Consider the following 15,743-nt stretch of genomic DNA (forward strand, 5'->3'; position numbering starts at 1 on the left):
CAATTGTCACAATGTCATCAATTCTCAAAACGGTTTTTATTTATATTAACCATTCACATTTATCCACAGCCGCGTTCTTATGACCCACTTTATATTCTCAGTAGACAGGCGAGACCAAACAACTCACACAAAACAGAAATAATGAATCCATAAGGTTTGAGGGGCAGCGAGGGTGTATTTAACAGAGCCTGGAGTTAGAGCCTGAATAAACATGCAGTCATGCACATTTCAGTTTATACTGAACAGTCGCATCCACAGGATTAAATACCTAAAGAAGTACAAAACAGAAATGAGCTAAAAGTAGCAGAAGCCAAATGAAGTTTACAAGGCAAAATGACAGAAACCGTGTGTGTGTCATCTGTGCTAAAACTAACTAAACAAAAAAGGTCATAACCAGCCTCACTTTTTGCTACTATTTCAATTCAAATTACTGAAAACCCTGCAAACAAATCACCAGGTAATATCTTAAAAGAAAAAAAACTTGTAAACAGCCTCAGACCCCCAAAGTTTACCTTAATAAGTCCGGTCAGATAAGCGGTGAGGTTTTGTAGTTTGAAACCAGACCATAAGGTGCGTTGCTCTTGGTTATGTATGAGGATGAACCCCTTTTATAGAGCTGCCAACAATCGGAAATTATACAAGTGTGTTAGGTTCAGTTCATCTGTCACTATATGCACTGGATGAATATAACTAGATATACAGCTTCATAAGTCCCTATTAGTGGTTATGTACATTAATGAGTATATCGATGATGTGTGTTTAGTTAGCACTAGTTACACGTCTTTATGGGTGTCTGAAGGTCTTTCACATGGGAACCAAGTCAAATCCTCCAAGGCCGTCTCCAGATCTTCTAGCTTTGCAATGTTCTGACTTCCATGGGCTCTCAGCTCCTATTAGACTTGTCTTCAGACCTCATGGCTAGTCCACCTCCTCCATGTTGCTGTAGGACGGCGCTGTACACTCTGCAGAGTTGGCAAAGAGGTCGGCGGGAACCTCTGGGGTCAACGTAGGTGGTCCTTCTGGATCCAGGTCTGGTCCAAATAGTGACTGGCTAGAAGCCTGTAAAATAAACCAGTGTTAACAGTAATTAATGCTGGTTGGGTATTCTGGAAGAGTCTCTTGGAAAAAACAACAACAGTCAGCTTGTAACGGGACAAAACAAAAGAGTTTGTATATGTTCATATGACTATAAACAGATGAAAAATTTATTTGCAAAATGGAGTAAAATGCTTTATATTTCAGGAAGCAGCATTTAAATGGAGGTATTCAGATAAATTATTGCTTATTAGAATTACAATATAATTTATATTTAAATACAGTATTTGCAATCTATACACAATGCATACCATAAACACCTTCTTGTAGAATGATTACTACTAGCATTTCTTAGCAGGCTGCACATGGACAGAGCTCTGTCATTCAGTCATTTCTAAATCCCACTCACTCAAACGAAAGAAAACCCAACAAGGATTAAAATGTTCCTTAAAAAACTTTGATATTTGTTGATGCCTCTTCTCTGCTGCTGACACAAGCATATTTAACATTTTCTACGTTCATAACCACTGTAGTGTATCCTGCTGACCACAAGCTGTGGATTGTAAAGAATCTAAAAACTAGTTCGACCTTAGCGTTGCATATATTTGACATGACATGTTCACAGAGCGGCGGTGCACTGAACTATGACAAGCATTTAAGGCAAACATGTCGATGCATTGCACTAGCAGAGAACTGGCATTTCCCTGAGACGCAGAAAAACACAATGACTGCAGTTAAGGAGAATCACGAAAAGGTAGAGGGGAAGAGCAGAAAATAAAAAAAGGACAGTAAACAACAATCCAGATGAGTATTTCAACGAGATAATGATTTGATACTTTGTAAGTTGTGTGTATACTGTATCTTGGGTATTTTAACTGAACAGGTTAAAAATAACCAATTCATCCTGAGAATTTGAAAAATGTACCCCACTCTATTATGGCTTGAAACTTTAAGTAAAAACAACCAAAACCTCCTATGACTGATAGTTAAATCATAAAAAACAACACATAAATACATACAATACAAAATGACAGCAAACGTTGAAAACAAGGACCAGTCAGACATCGCGGTGGCCGGGCAGCGGTATTAAGGCAAACACTTTATCTTTAAAGACATAAAAGCCCACCTGAATGTGTGTTAACCTGAATCTTAAACACACACACACACACACTTTTATCTGTCTTACATGCATTTATGCTGCAGGAAGTTTTAACTTTATATTTAGGACCGTAGTGCAAATCAAAAACAAAGAAAGACTTCAAAGCAGTAACTACATGGGACCACTTTAGAGCTGGTTTCTTCCTGTACCTCATTTTGTCTCAGTTACTAAACAAAACGAAAGGGCAATGTAGTGATTAACTCCTTAAGCACCTCGTTAGTGCATTTTGTTGTCTCAAAGTTCTACATTAGACCTTTAGTGTCTTATTATAAACTTTAAACCATCAGAAGTTAAACATACACAACGATTATAATAGCGTTAGAGTTAATAGAGGGTGTTAACTAGTTAATCCTCAGTTCTCCTCAGCATTAACATTAACCTAGCTGCTCTCAGGCTTCTACTTGCTCATACTTCCTTGTACTCCAGCAGGAGCCAGTACCCAACCAGCTGCTACCCTATCTCCAGCTGACTTTGTAAAGAATAGGATACACTAAGTTGACAAACAGAGCGAACACTGCAGCCAGTGTGCCCAAAACAAAGTATCGCACACAGTCGTCGTCGGGATAGTCAGACATCTTGTGCCTGCGGTGCCGGCGCACCGACCCATCAGGTCTGTCCTCGTCTTCCTCTCTGTTCCTTCTTGCTTGCTGCCTCCGCAGGGCAGAACTGAAGAGTCCACGTGGGCCCTCGGCGAGCCCCTCCTCTTCCTCCTCTAGTTCCCGCCATATTAGAGAGGCCTGCGATTGGCGGAAACCCGTGTCAGCGTCTAGGAAACGTGCTCTAACATATGATCACAATCAGAAACCCTCCGCTGATCTATCGCATGGGTCAATTGATTGAGTTCGTTACAAGAACAGTTCAGCACAAAAGCAGTGCTCTCTTTTTGCTTTTGACCTCACGCAATCTTCATCATAGGCTAAAACCCAACAACCTACAGAGACAAGTTTGAAAACACCAGTTTCCTTTTTGTTCAGCGAGAAAGTCTGAATGTGGAGACGTGTAAAATAAACCATTTCAGCACCAAACTCCACTTAAGCTACTAAGAATTCAAAAAAGATACTCATTATGTCTGACACCTGAGCATTATCACTCTGTCATTTAGCACCAGTCCCATGAAGGGAGGACATGAATTCCTGATTAGGCATCTGGAGGCATTTGTCAGTAGAAGGCACTGGATTCTACATTATGTAAACCACACGTAATACCACCATTGCACAGGTTCACTTCAAGTAGATTTCAAGTTCGGAGCACGATGACCGACACATTTTGGCTTTAGGGAAGGCTAAATCCTTTCTAAACACTATTGGTCAGTCAGTGAACCAGCCTGATCTTTTTTTGACATTAACCATCATCAGCCAATGTTTGAAGACATGCCCATACACAACCTACAGCGGGAGGACTTTAACGCCCATGCAAAAAGAAAAACATTTATGAAAGAGAAAAATATATTTGGGTGCATCAGTGCAGGTGCAAACCTAAGAATAACTGTATCAGGATTTAATAAATGTAAAGGGCTGAGCTTCTCCACGCAGAGTGAACAGGGGGTAGGAGAAGAAAGTGAGTCCAGGTGAGGAGAGACCTTAACACTGTATGTCCAACAATTGACTTGTTGAGAATTTAGTTCAACACCTCGTAAAATTTCAGAAAAATAAACATCACAACTCTCCTAAAGTTCAATCAGTGACCTGCATTTTAGAAAATGCTAATGGTGCCAAATAAAATATAGAATGAAATAGCTAATCATTTTCACAACTCACTAAAAGCTTTCATCTGTGGTAACTTATCTAGTGTAAAAAGAGGGAAAACAACAACAACAACAACAACAACATATTGACTGGGGGCACTGCACCAACCACGGTTTAAGCTACACTGCATCTGGTAGGATTGCATTTTTAGGCACTAATTTTCAACCTAGCTAACAAATCATGTGAGAAGGTGAGAAAGTTAAACATGCATTAGTGTTTTAATGACAAAGACATTTTTTGACATGTGCCTCAGTCTCTTGTGGTTGTGGCTCCCTCACCTGGCTGGCAGTAGCTCCTGCACCCGTGGTTGATTCGGGTCCTCCGGGCCTGAGGAAGCGTGGTGGCCTCTCCACGGGGGAGTTTCGTCGTCTGTAGAAGAGCACGTATGCATAACGGGTCACCACCTGACTCTCCTCCACCATTGTCACCGTGCTGTCATCGAACAGGCGCCAGCCTACAGAAAAAAAAAAAAGCATAGGTGAAGAGGTGAACAGTGGGGTATGAAAAAATAAAACAAGGATTAAGCGAGTGAACCACAATGACGATACTACACTCACCAACATCACTGCGCTGGCTGTTCTTGTCACTTGGCAGACGCGCGTATGCTGTATAGTGGCCTCCTATCATTCCTCCATAGTGGTTGATGACTGCATACAAGTCATAGATAGGGGGTTGTTGCATTTCATCCTTCTGGCCAATGCAGAACTTACTCAGATCCAGATTCCTACATCACAAGATAAAGGTGTATGAACATCACAAGCTACAAAAATACATGACATAAAATCTCAATAAATCGCAGAGAAAACAAATAAATGATATACAAACAGTTTGGACATGTGTAGAAACAGCTGGGTGGACAGTTTACCTGACAGGGAAGTCAACCATGTCATTGATTTTATCCCTCCAGATAAAGCTCCTGAATGAAAACCTTTTGAGCTGGATGATCAGAACGTTGGGCAGACGCCACAGAAGGAGTTGCTTGGAGGCCTCACGGTGCTGCTGGCACTTTGGACAGTACCTTAAAAAAAGTGTGGAACCTGATTTACTGCAGTTTATATTTAGTCATTTGACAAATACCCTAGGATTCTTTAAATGAATGAGATACACAGCATGCATGTGGCTGCACCAAATGGTCCCATTTTGTACCCTTTTGAATATGCCAGTCTGACAATACTATGAAGTATTACCTGAGTCAAAACAACTGACAATATTGCATTATTTAAAATAATTACCATGCCTCCTCTGGTGCCAGGACCTCTGGCTTGGTGAAGAGGTTAAGGCACTGCTCCAGAGTAAAGTGACCTGCTCTAGATGTTTCGCTTAGAGAGCTGGGGTCCTCGTCATATTCCAATTCCTTGGAGCTCACCAGGACATACTCCTTCAGACGTTCGTTGTTTTTCCACACTAGCTCTAGGGTCACATCCTCTGGAAGGTCTGCAAGGGCATCTTCTGCATTTGCAGGAAAACAAAGAAAATGCTGTTGTTCGAAGCTGCATGGATCAAATGTGCAAACTTCATCCCTTAAGCTCACTTTCCTAGGTTAGCTTACAGTAGCCCCAGCTTGTATGACTGTTTAACGTGGAAAGTGTTTATTTGTTTACATGACATTTCTGGCGTACCTCTCTCATCCAACCTCTGTTCCTTGCCACTAGAGTCGACCAGAGCTATGTAGAACTGACTAGCGTGACCTGAGGCAGATTCCGTTGGATGCTGATACCCTGTTATTGCCGCTGCAAAAACGTAACCAGAAGGAGCATGTAAGTTATACAGGAGGAAAGAAAAAAAATAGAATGGTAAAATGAAAATGATGCAATTACAAAAACACTTCAATGTGTTTTGTTCTCACCTTCTGGTCGAACTGCCTTCTCACAGGACGTCTCTTTTTCAGCATGAGGGTCAAGAGAGCAGCACGAAGTTGCAGAGACTGACTCAGAAAATCCTGAGTCTGCAGTTTGCGTGGTCGAGAGTGATGCATGGGAAGATGAGAGGGAATCTGACTCCACAGAGTGGAGCACTGAAGCCTGAGCAGACTGTGCCTGTGACTCAGGCAGCAGAGCTTGCCTGTCCAAATCCAGATCACCTGCTTCACCCACAGTACTGCTGCTGCCTGTAGCCTCATCACCAGATCCATGACCCTCAGAAGAGCCTCCTGGCACAGAGGGGAGTTCTACCCGGCTTTGGGATGTTTCAGGGGATGTCCTGCCTGATTGGAAAGGAGGCTGGAACACATTGACGGAAAACCTGCATAGAGCAAAACAAAGTAAAACATGTATTTTTTTCCCCTATGGCAGTACATTAACACTAACGAATGACCCAAGGGTCTAACTTTTTTGTATACCTAGAATAACCCTCCAGTAACTGGGTGAGTCGGGCGTATGAGAGTCGAGACTCCGGCACACTGATTAAGAAGGGGAGGCCCACGTTCTCTGCATTTGGTCGACACAGACCCTTGTGATTGGGCCAGTGGGTCCTCTGACATAGTCTGGAAGGGAAAAAAAGTTATATGCTCATAGAAAACTCATTTTAATTAGGAGCAAAACATCTTGTACTTGCTTAACATATAAAAACACTGCACGAGCATGCAACAGCAGAACTCACTGGTTACAGTAGCCAACGCGATAGCAACGTGTGCATCGCTTGAGCTTTTCTTCTTCAGTTCCTGGAGGTTTCAGGCAAGCAGCACACTTAGAAATTGGGATATTAGGTACCTGGAGTTTCTGAAGAGCAAAGTGTTTTTAAGGATTAATGGGTGTTCTTTGTCTTCTAACACAGCGGTCCCCAACCTTTTTTCACCACGCACCAGATTAATATCATAACATTTTCAGGGACTGGTCTTTATGGTGTGGCAGAAATGAGCTACAAAATCAAATGATATGATCATCATAAAAACTGGTATTTTCTATATAATAATAATAATAATAATAATGATAATAATAATAATAATAATAATAATAATAATAATGTGAATCCACTGTGTATGCAACTTTATTAGCAGCATCCCAGTAACATTGTGTAACATGTAGATTGCTAGGTCTTCAAGTGGTGAGGCAGCTTAAAGGCCCCATTGCCTCGATACAGCCAGTCGCTGCATATTACACAGAGCGGACTGTGTGGGAAAACACTAGTTTCAATTTAACAGTAATGCATTACATGTTAACAGCCGGAGCGGCCCGGTTAAGAAGGTAGTGGTTTTAAGTAAGACACATGACGGCGGCACGGAGACATCAGAGTTTTAGCGGAAAGATTCTGGTATTTTTGGAAAATAAAACATCAGTCAGGATAATACAATAAACAAAACTGAATTAATGTAAGTTAAGTATTCTTTCGCAGCCCGGGGGGTTGGGGACCACTGTTCTAACATATTTAAAACACCAGAAAATATTCCTGAAGGATTTTTACCTGTTGCACTCTGATCAACACCACTTTCTCTTTGACCAGGTCTTTGGAGAGCACCTCAAAGCAGAACAAATAGTCTGTGGAGGACACAGTGTCCAGGGAATGCGATGGCAGAAACATGCGCTGGAAGCGGTTTTTTCCCACCTGAGAAAAATGAAATCCGACTTGTAGTCCAATCTTCAAAATGTCCTGCACTTCATAAAATTGTGAATATTGTGAATGTCTTACCTCAGCCAGTCTGAGGTTTTCTGGTTTAACCCTCACACTTCTCGAAATAGATTCAAGCACTTCAGCAGTGCTGGAGCTCTCCTTGCTCACGCTCACCAAAAACTAGAGAGGACAATAAGAAGATATGTAATTAACATTTCTGGATTATTGTTAAATAACAATGTCAGTCATATAAATGTTAAGGTGGAAACTATAGTTCAGTTATTTTAACTTACCTTGATGGGTTTTTTATGTGGTTCCTTAGCAAAGTAAAAAACTGATAGCACCTTTTGTTTTTGAGGCAAGGGAACTGGCAAGTACAGGAAAGGGTCAAAGGTGATAGAGACCTGAAGAAGACAAAAACACAGTTGGTGAGAAAGAGAACTTAGTATAAAGTTCAGTTTATTTGACACGTCCACCTTGTTACTGATGACTTTGTGGAGTTATTATTCTACCTTGGAGCATGTAGGGCAAACAAGCTTAGATTTGAACTGGCCTTGGAAAAGGTCTACTATAAAGGAATCATTTCTCATCTTATGCCTCTGCCACGCCTCCTCCGCCACCACCTGCAAAAAAAATACAAAACACATCATGTAGGAAGGTCACTTTATGGTAAATGACTATACCTACAATGTGTTAGCCATAGGTTTATTTTGTATACTTAACTGTCAAACCACCTGTGACTATCTCAGAGCATAAAACCAAACACCTACCTCATCCAGCCGCCCATCAGAGTCAACTGTCTCTGTGTAAGGTTTATTCTGGATGCGATTCAAGTCTTCATGGAGCCCGTCCAGCAAGAAAGCCATGAACTCCTGGGCATCATGCTGGGCGTAACCTGTAAACTGACTGGCTTTACTGGCCACAATGGCCTGTGAGGATACAAATGAAAAGGAACCTTAACATCTTTTTCTTAGAAGAAAATGTCTATACAGTCAACACTGGACTCCTCTAAAACAAACGTTTTAGCCACTGAGGGCGAAGATGAGCTTAATTCTTTACTAAACTAAACTTTGCCTACCTTGAGTTTTGAGGGTTGGAAGGCATGATGTGTTCCTTTCCAAAGGGCCCTGAGCAGCACGGCAAATCCAATGGCCAGCCTGCCTCCTGTTCCTAGAGGATTGTTGCAGTTGATTTCTGCCTCAAATGCTCGATCTGCAGAAGCACAAAAATGTGTTTAAATAAATTTAATTAAAATACATTTGGTGAGGTGGCTATAAAACTAACACCATTTACCATGGAAGTAATCCCTGAGTTCTCTGGTGTTGGACAGGGACTGGATAACACTGTTCATGAAGCAGGTGTTGCCAAGATTGACCAATCCTGTAAAACCAGGCAGGCAAACCTTCTTCTCCTCCTCCTCTTCATGGCGCTCACTGCTGGCAGGGGGTGCATGGGTCATGGGCTGCACCATGCATGTAGGCTTAGGCTGAGACAAAGAACATAAATACCCATTCAGCACCCATCCCTACCCATTAGACACTGACTCATCTGTTTAAGATCTATGATTTTTAACCTACGGTGGTAACAGTGGGTTCTGGCTTGGTGATGGCTACATGCTCAGATACAGTGCGAGGAGCCACGGTATCCAGAACGCTATCCTCCGCTCTGGAGGAGGCCTTGGGAGCTTTCGGTTTCTCATCCCCAACTCTCGGGGGCTCCTCCTTAGCTGGAAGGTTGTGTTGGCTGCTGCCTGGTTGGCTCTTTTCCATGCAGGCAGGGCTGGAGGGCACAGCAACTTTGGCGCCACCCACTGCACCTTAAACAGAGGAGAATGTAGCTTGTGGTTAGTAAATTAGGGTCAACTTGAAACAGCTGGACATTGGTGACACCAGAGGAGCATCTTACTCCATATATTATCTACAGTGTTAAGGAGTAGAAGCTTGGCAGCAGACCTTGTGTAGCGGGGGCCTCCAGACCCCCCCAGCGTTGGCTGTGCCTCTTCTTCAGGGTTATGTCCACACGGGATGGAGTGAAGGAGTAGCTGCACTGCTCAGGCTGGATCAAATTCCTGGAAGCAAAGAATAGAGAAATGAATAGCTTGTACTTGTACATTTCAATGCATAATATTTGGAAAATTGCATGGCCGCATTTGTTACCTGAGTTTCACTTGCCACTTAAAGACTGTGTTTGATCCACAGTCTGAATGAAGCCGCAGAAAGTTAGCATCACTGTAAAAATAACAGAAAATCCCACATCACTGTTTTGCTTTATTCTTTTTAAGTCATCTTATTATCAATCATACAAGACAACTATGAGTTTATCATATGAACATCTACTACCTTGTCTGAAAGATGAGGGTGAAGTCTTGTTCCCTGAAGATGACCCTGGCTGTGTCCCTGCAGATCTCCTTCATGTAAACATTGACCACCATCAGGTCTGTGCCCTTTTCATACGAGTCGTTCTTTACCAACTGTAGATTAACCATTGGCTCTGGGGCTGTGGGAAGTTATTAAAGTGGTCAGCAAAATCGTATTTAACTGATGCATGAAGACAGAAATGACAATTTGGGAGAAAAAAAAACATGCTTATCTATGAACAATTATCGTATGTACCTTGATGGGATGTAAAATAATAAATTTAAAAGGGGTGTGACTTTTACAAACAATTCTTTAGGATAAATATGTTTGTCTTATAGTATGAGTTTCAGATTGGGGAAGAAGGGCTGCGAATTAAAATATCAGCAGAGCCTTTGTCAGAATCGAGAGCTCCTTCACATTCTTGTTCGAAAATCATTTTGGTATTTCACAGTTTTTATTTTGCTTAATACATTGCAAGGTATTGCACCATGCACACATAGTCTATAACAGACTTCAGCACTTTTCCAACTCACCCTCTTGTTGCTTAATATCCAGAGGTTCCTCCTTTGACTGGTCCCGCTTCTCCTCTCCATAACAACTGCTCTGCTTCTGTTCTGGACTCTGTGGCAAACCATGACTGACAGCCTTGCCAACAGGTGGTAGTGGTACTGCGTCTCCTGACCCATGCTGTTGGCAGAGCAAAGTAACCTGCTCTGCTTTCTGCTCAACAGTCCTTTCCTCTATTTCAGAGTCCGCTTTGTCTCCCAGCATTTCGGGAGATGCAGATTGCACTTTGTTGTTCAAGATGACAGGTTCAAGGCAATCGCTGGTGCTGATGGGGGTCGCCGATTGGCTTTCACTACCGTGTGCTATTGTTTCAGACTTGTCTGAAGACTGGTTTAACGTCCCTGCCACCTGAATCACGAATCAAGAAAAACATCATAGATAGAACCCACCAAAATCAGATACAGTTATTTCAAGTTATATATTGGCTGTTTGCCAAAGTGCAGTTTATTTAGATTAATAAAATTCCGTTGTCTATTCTAAAGTGACTCAGCTAATCTACAAATAAACAAGATAGAATATGAGTATGAGAAGCAACCTCAAACATTCAGGTTTCAATAGATATACATATTACTGAAATAACAGGTATAAGTCAAACTGTACTTGCTGAACGTAAATGAAAACTATACTTAACAAACTCAGTTAAGGAGTTCAGATAAGCAACCACAAGATTACAACGTCTCACCTGAGCTTTGTTGGTGTGGCTAGAAGCTGCAACAGCAACCCCAGGTTTCTGTTCCTGACCGCGGCCTAGTTTCTCGGCTCTCTTGTCTGCATCCTTGCGTTTTGTCTGTGCAGTAGGTGGTTGTGCTGGTGGAGCATCGCCAGTGGACTTAACAGAATGTGTCTCCCTGTCCGCTGGCGATATAGCACCCTTGGTGGTCTTAGGCAGCCGTACGGTGGTGCGCTTGGCACTGGGTTCCTGAGGCTGCTGCCCGCCTGTCATGACAGTAACAGGCTTGCTGCTGGTGGATGGGCCTTCCACAGTTTCAGCTTTCGTTCCTTCAGAGTCTAAAGTGGCCTTGTCGCTTGCCGCTTTGTTTTTAAACCCACGTTTGACACCCCGCTCAGTTCTGCCACTGTTGCGTCTTTGTGCAGGTGACGAAGGAGACTGAGGCTGCGCTTGTGGCAACAGTTTGGGTTCCTCTGATGATTCCAAGGTGACAGGTTTAACCTCCTGTTTCTTGGTGTTTTTGGTCTCGTCGGCAGGTACTGTCCCCTTGCCCTTCTCCTTTTTGTTTGACTGAAGTAGGACAGACAAAAGAAACTGTTTAATTATTTAGTTATGACCCATTAGGTATGAAAAAAGTGGAAACTAAAATGTTGTGATATGTAAATGACAATGCATTCATTACTACAGATAAAAACAATATGTGGCGACTCTTCAACATCTCACCTTCAGTGAGGGCCAGATGTGAAAGGGAATCTTTTTGTGCATGATGATATGCAAGAAATTTCCTTTGTGCTGGACCTTGCTACACGAGGCCTCAATTTCCTCCTGCAGTTGGCAGCTCCACTCCCGTCCATCTGTGGGATTAAAACTATGCTTACAGACATTGTTTGACATGGATTCATGCACTCCATGTAATTGTCCGTTTTGCAAAAACCTAGTAAGAGCTTATACTGAGCTGTAATTTAAACATTTCACACATCTATCTTCTTTTTAGTCAAGGCATGTTCCTCTGTATTATAATCTACCTGGTAAGCACACACAGCAGTCTGTATCAGTGAAGGTTGTGTTGATGTCCTCTATCTTCTGCACCTCCTCCCCACAGCGCAGTCTGACAGTAACTTCATTGACATTTTGCTTCCAGTCCACAAATACATCTTAAAAACACACAGACACACAAAAAAAGACATCACAGTCACATAAGTGTTTGATCAGCAAATCAAATATTTCTGATCAGTAAAATACTTTTGGAAATGTTTGAAGAACAGACAAGAATCTCCTTTCCTGCTTAACTGTTGGTGAACACATCTACTGTCTACTACTTACTGAATGTAGATTCAAATTGAAATGTTCATGCTCACAACCTAGCACAGGCCATACTAATACACCCATATGATCAAGTGGGTCAGGTCAGCACTCAGCAATCACAGAGAGGGGATCTAAAATTATCTGCGCCACACAAACTCTAAATCAAAACAACAAATGCATAAGGCCAGTGGTTGCCTTATTTAGCACACATGCTACTAATACACACAGTTTAGACTACATATCAAGAGTATATCCTTAAATATCCACGAGAAACTGAGCAAAAAAATGTACCATTTGTCATAGTGACCTCAGATTCCTGGCAATGACCAAAAATAAGCACCGCCCAAAAAACAAGTTGACCTAGCAATAGATTCCTTTCTGGCAAAGAAGTATGGAACATGCAGCTACATTTGATTCAGTCTTCAACAAGCTGGTGAGCCTCAGCTTTCCCACTGTCGCTCCTCCACTGTAACATGCTCTCTTGCTAATGTGATCACTCTTTAAAGGTCACAAGAACACCTAAGACTTTCCGGCCGCACAGTTAGCTGACTGGATGTTCCCACTGGAGTAATATTACAGCGTGCCCTTGTGGCGGAATACAAGATCCAACAGACATTCCCGATAGTGATATCTTTATCTGCACATGCGATGTAGCAAGATCTATATTTCTGAAAGCATAGTAGCCAGTCAGTTACAGGCAGCTAGCTATTGAAAAAGCATGCGTAAATACAAAAAGACATCAGTCAATATTCTGTGAAAAATGAAAGTGAAACTACTTTACTTGTGTCGTCACACACTTTAAACTTTTATGATTGTGTAGTCCATGGATAGAATCTTTGTTCAGAGACTATTGGTTCAATTTTTATTACTAACAAGGCCTTTTGTTTAAAGCTCCACAGTGTGTATACACACACACACACACACACACACACACACACACACACACACACACACACACACACACACACACACACACACACACACACACACACACACACACACACACACACACACACACACACACACACACACACGGCAGTATATTGTTTACTATGCAAAAACAGCACAGCATTATTATTAACCTGCATTCTGCCTACTAATATTAACATGATGCTTGTTTGTAGGTAATAGATTGTTTTTTAATTTAGATTTTTCCCAAAAGTGTGCATTAGTTATATTCACATTTTTGGCAATTAGCAGAATTGCAGAATTAACAGAATATTACTAGAAACAGTATGAAGTATCTTAACTCTGTGGTTGTGCATGTTACAAATCAATGAGTTACAACTGTGATCAAGCTTTGCAGATTTTGTGCAGTGTATTGACCATGTTAACATTTCATTTAACAAATTAGAGCGTTATCTGACTAATATTTAGGAAATTTGAAAAAAAGATCACATTATTGTTTCAGCACCACCTTGAGCCCTACTTACCTTTCTTGACTTCTGCGATGACACCGTCGGCTGCTGCAGCCGCTGCTGCAGCCCGCTTTGCCTCTCTGCTTTCCTGGTTGGCTCTGTCCTTTTGCTTCTTTTTACTGGTACTGGTAGACAAGTCTGAGCTGTTGTCCCTACCGCTGCCTCTTCTGTGCTGAGCCCCACCACGACGGCCCACTGGTTCATTACCAGCCAAACTGCTACCACCACTGCTGGCCATCTTCAGGCACTTGGCACTAACTGGCCGCCCGTCGCTGGAATCACTACCGCTGCTGGGGTCTGAATCTGAGGTGTGTCTCTTCCTGCCTGGCCCGGCTATCTTGGCGATGATGCTGTCTGAACTCTCCCAGAACAGAATCAGGAAGGCTACCTAGGGATGGGGACCTAAGACAAAAGAAAGAGTCATTATAGAAGTGGTAATGCCTCATTTGCTTCATATTAATGTGTTAAATGCATGCACTCATCTAACTTTGACGACTAGTTTACTGCTTTAAACCTATTAGGTGCATGCTTAATGCATTTTGCAACAATGGTGAATGAGACATGGGCATTAACCTCTGTCTTAACGATACAAAAGGAAAGCTAAATACAGCGTTGATGGAGCTAGTCAGACGTTAAGCCGCCCGCGTTTCCTTAGCATAGCAACAGTAAATTGCTAGCTCGGACACTCAAATGACACAGGACAGTAGCTTAACGCCAGCCATTTTATTCCGCTCTCAGTACAGTACAGTCACTAAAAACACGGGTGGCGATCATTAAGCTAGCAAGCAGGAAAACAATGCATTTTGCAGTATCTAGAAGTGTTAGCTTGGCAAGCCTGCGTTAGCCAGCCGACAGTAAAGGTTCGTTTAGTTCAAGGACCTGCTTTGGGCTGTAATGTGTCTGTCAACATAAAATAACATTAGTGTTAGATATTGCAGAGATTATGTTACGTTTTCTCCGCTTTGCTAAACCAGTTATTAAAATGATCAAACAACACTGGACCAGTAATGTTGAAACTTAAGCATCCGCACCCCAAGGGGAAAAGCGAAACAATGCGAATCGCGGATCCATTGTGTTACTTAACGTAGCATTATATATACAAATGTCTTAGTATACTGACTGGTAGCAAACAACAGGTCAACATATAACCATTGTGAGATTTTAAGTGTCACGTTAATCAGCGTGATCAGTCTATTTTCCGAGTGCTGTGTTCGACGAAAGCGCAAAACAGGTGGGCAAATCGAGCACTCCTACAGTCGTCGAGCAGCTAATGACATTAGCCACATAGCGCTAGCTGATAAGAAAGGGGTTGGCATGGCTACTCATTTAACACAAGCATCGATGTGACATCTCGTGACACCTGGCGCTCACGTGGGAGTTAAATGTCAAACGAATGCTGGCATTAGAACGAGAGACTTACGGGGTTTTAATATGGTGCGAAGTGCGTTCCCGACACACAATGGCCGGCGACCCCTTCTGCTACTCCCGGCTGCTAAGCTCCTTCACGGCCGTGGGCCGCTCCGCTCCTGGCCTCGGTCGAAACCCCGTACTCTGCGGCGTTTCTGGAATATTCGTTGCTTTATCCTGGGCCCATTTCCGGAAATGTTAAACCACCCTTGTTAACGATTCAAAGAACACATAAATTAAGAAACTGTCCGTTGTCCTGAAATCATACAGCTTCGGCAGAATAAGTGCTGCAAGTCCTACTTTGTTTAGCTGCCCGGCCAGAATGAGTGCGCGCATAGGCCACTTCCTGGCTGGCGCGTTCACGTGACGCGTGCCAGCTCTCTCTCTCGCTCTCTCTCCCTCCCTTCCTCTCTCTCTCTCTCTCTCTCTCTGTCGCTCACGCACCGTACACCTTTTAACTCATGTTTATATTTTTTGCAGGAACATGCATACAAAAAACCCAACCTTTTTACAATTACTAGAATGATGTTACAA

At 42.5% G+C, this 15,743-nt stretch overlaps 1 protein-coding gene across 6 annotated transcripts; it reads right to left on the reverse strand.

Moving 5' to 3' along the window:
* Positions 1–17: 17 nt before the first annotated feature.
* On the reverse strand, positions 18–15,562 carry usp19 (ubiquitin specific peptidase 19). 6 transcript variants are annotated; one of them, XM_041071622.2, is made up of 27 exons: positions 15,223–15,560; positions 13,818–14,204; positions 12,105–12,233; positions 11,803–11,933; positions 11,092–11,649; positions 10,376–10,757; positions 9,825–9,981; positions 9,642–9,713; positions 9,438–9,553; positions 9,063–9,301; positions 8,779–8,971; positions 8,564–8,697; positions 8,256–8,414; positions 7,998–8,108; positions 7,779–7,889; positions 7,564–7,665; positions 7,339–7,479; positions 6,538–6,656; positions 6,278–6,421; positions 5,786–6,180; positions 5,559–5,669; positions 5,172–5,388; positions 4,805–4,957; positions 4,497–4,663; positions 4,218–4,393; positions 2,798–2,931; positions 18–1,059 (listed from the first exon to the last, which is right to left on the reverse strand). In XM_041071622.2, exons 2-27 carry the CDS (start codon positions 14,038–14,040, stop codon positions 1,002–1,004), a joined length of 4,632 nt encoding a protein of 1,543 aa, XP_040927556.1. In that variant the 5' UTR covers positions 14,041–14,204; positions 15,223–15,560; the 3' UTR covers positions 18–1,001. The 6 variants fall into 6 exon arrangements, with proteins under 6 accessions (XP_040927556.1, XP_029013439.1, XP_029013438.1 ...); XM_029157606.3 differs by lacking the exon at positions 2,798–2,931 and having other exon boundaries at positions 9,063–9,295; positions 15,223–15,559; XM_029157605.3 differs by lacking the exon at positions 2,798–2,931 and having other exon boundaries at positions 15,223–15,558.
* Positions 15,563–15,743: the final 181 nt, after the last annotated feature.

This window comes from Betta splendens, chromosome 7 (assembly GCF_900634795.4).
Source record: "Betta splendens chromosome 7, fBetSpl5.4, whole genome shotgun sequence".
In the NCBI taxonomy this organism is placed as follows: Eukaryota; Metazoa; Chordata; class Actinopteri; order Anabantiformes; family Osphronemidae; genus Betta; species Betta splendens.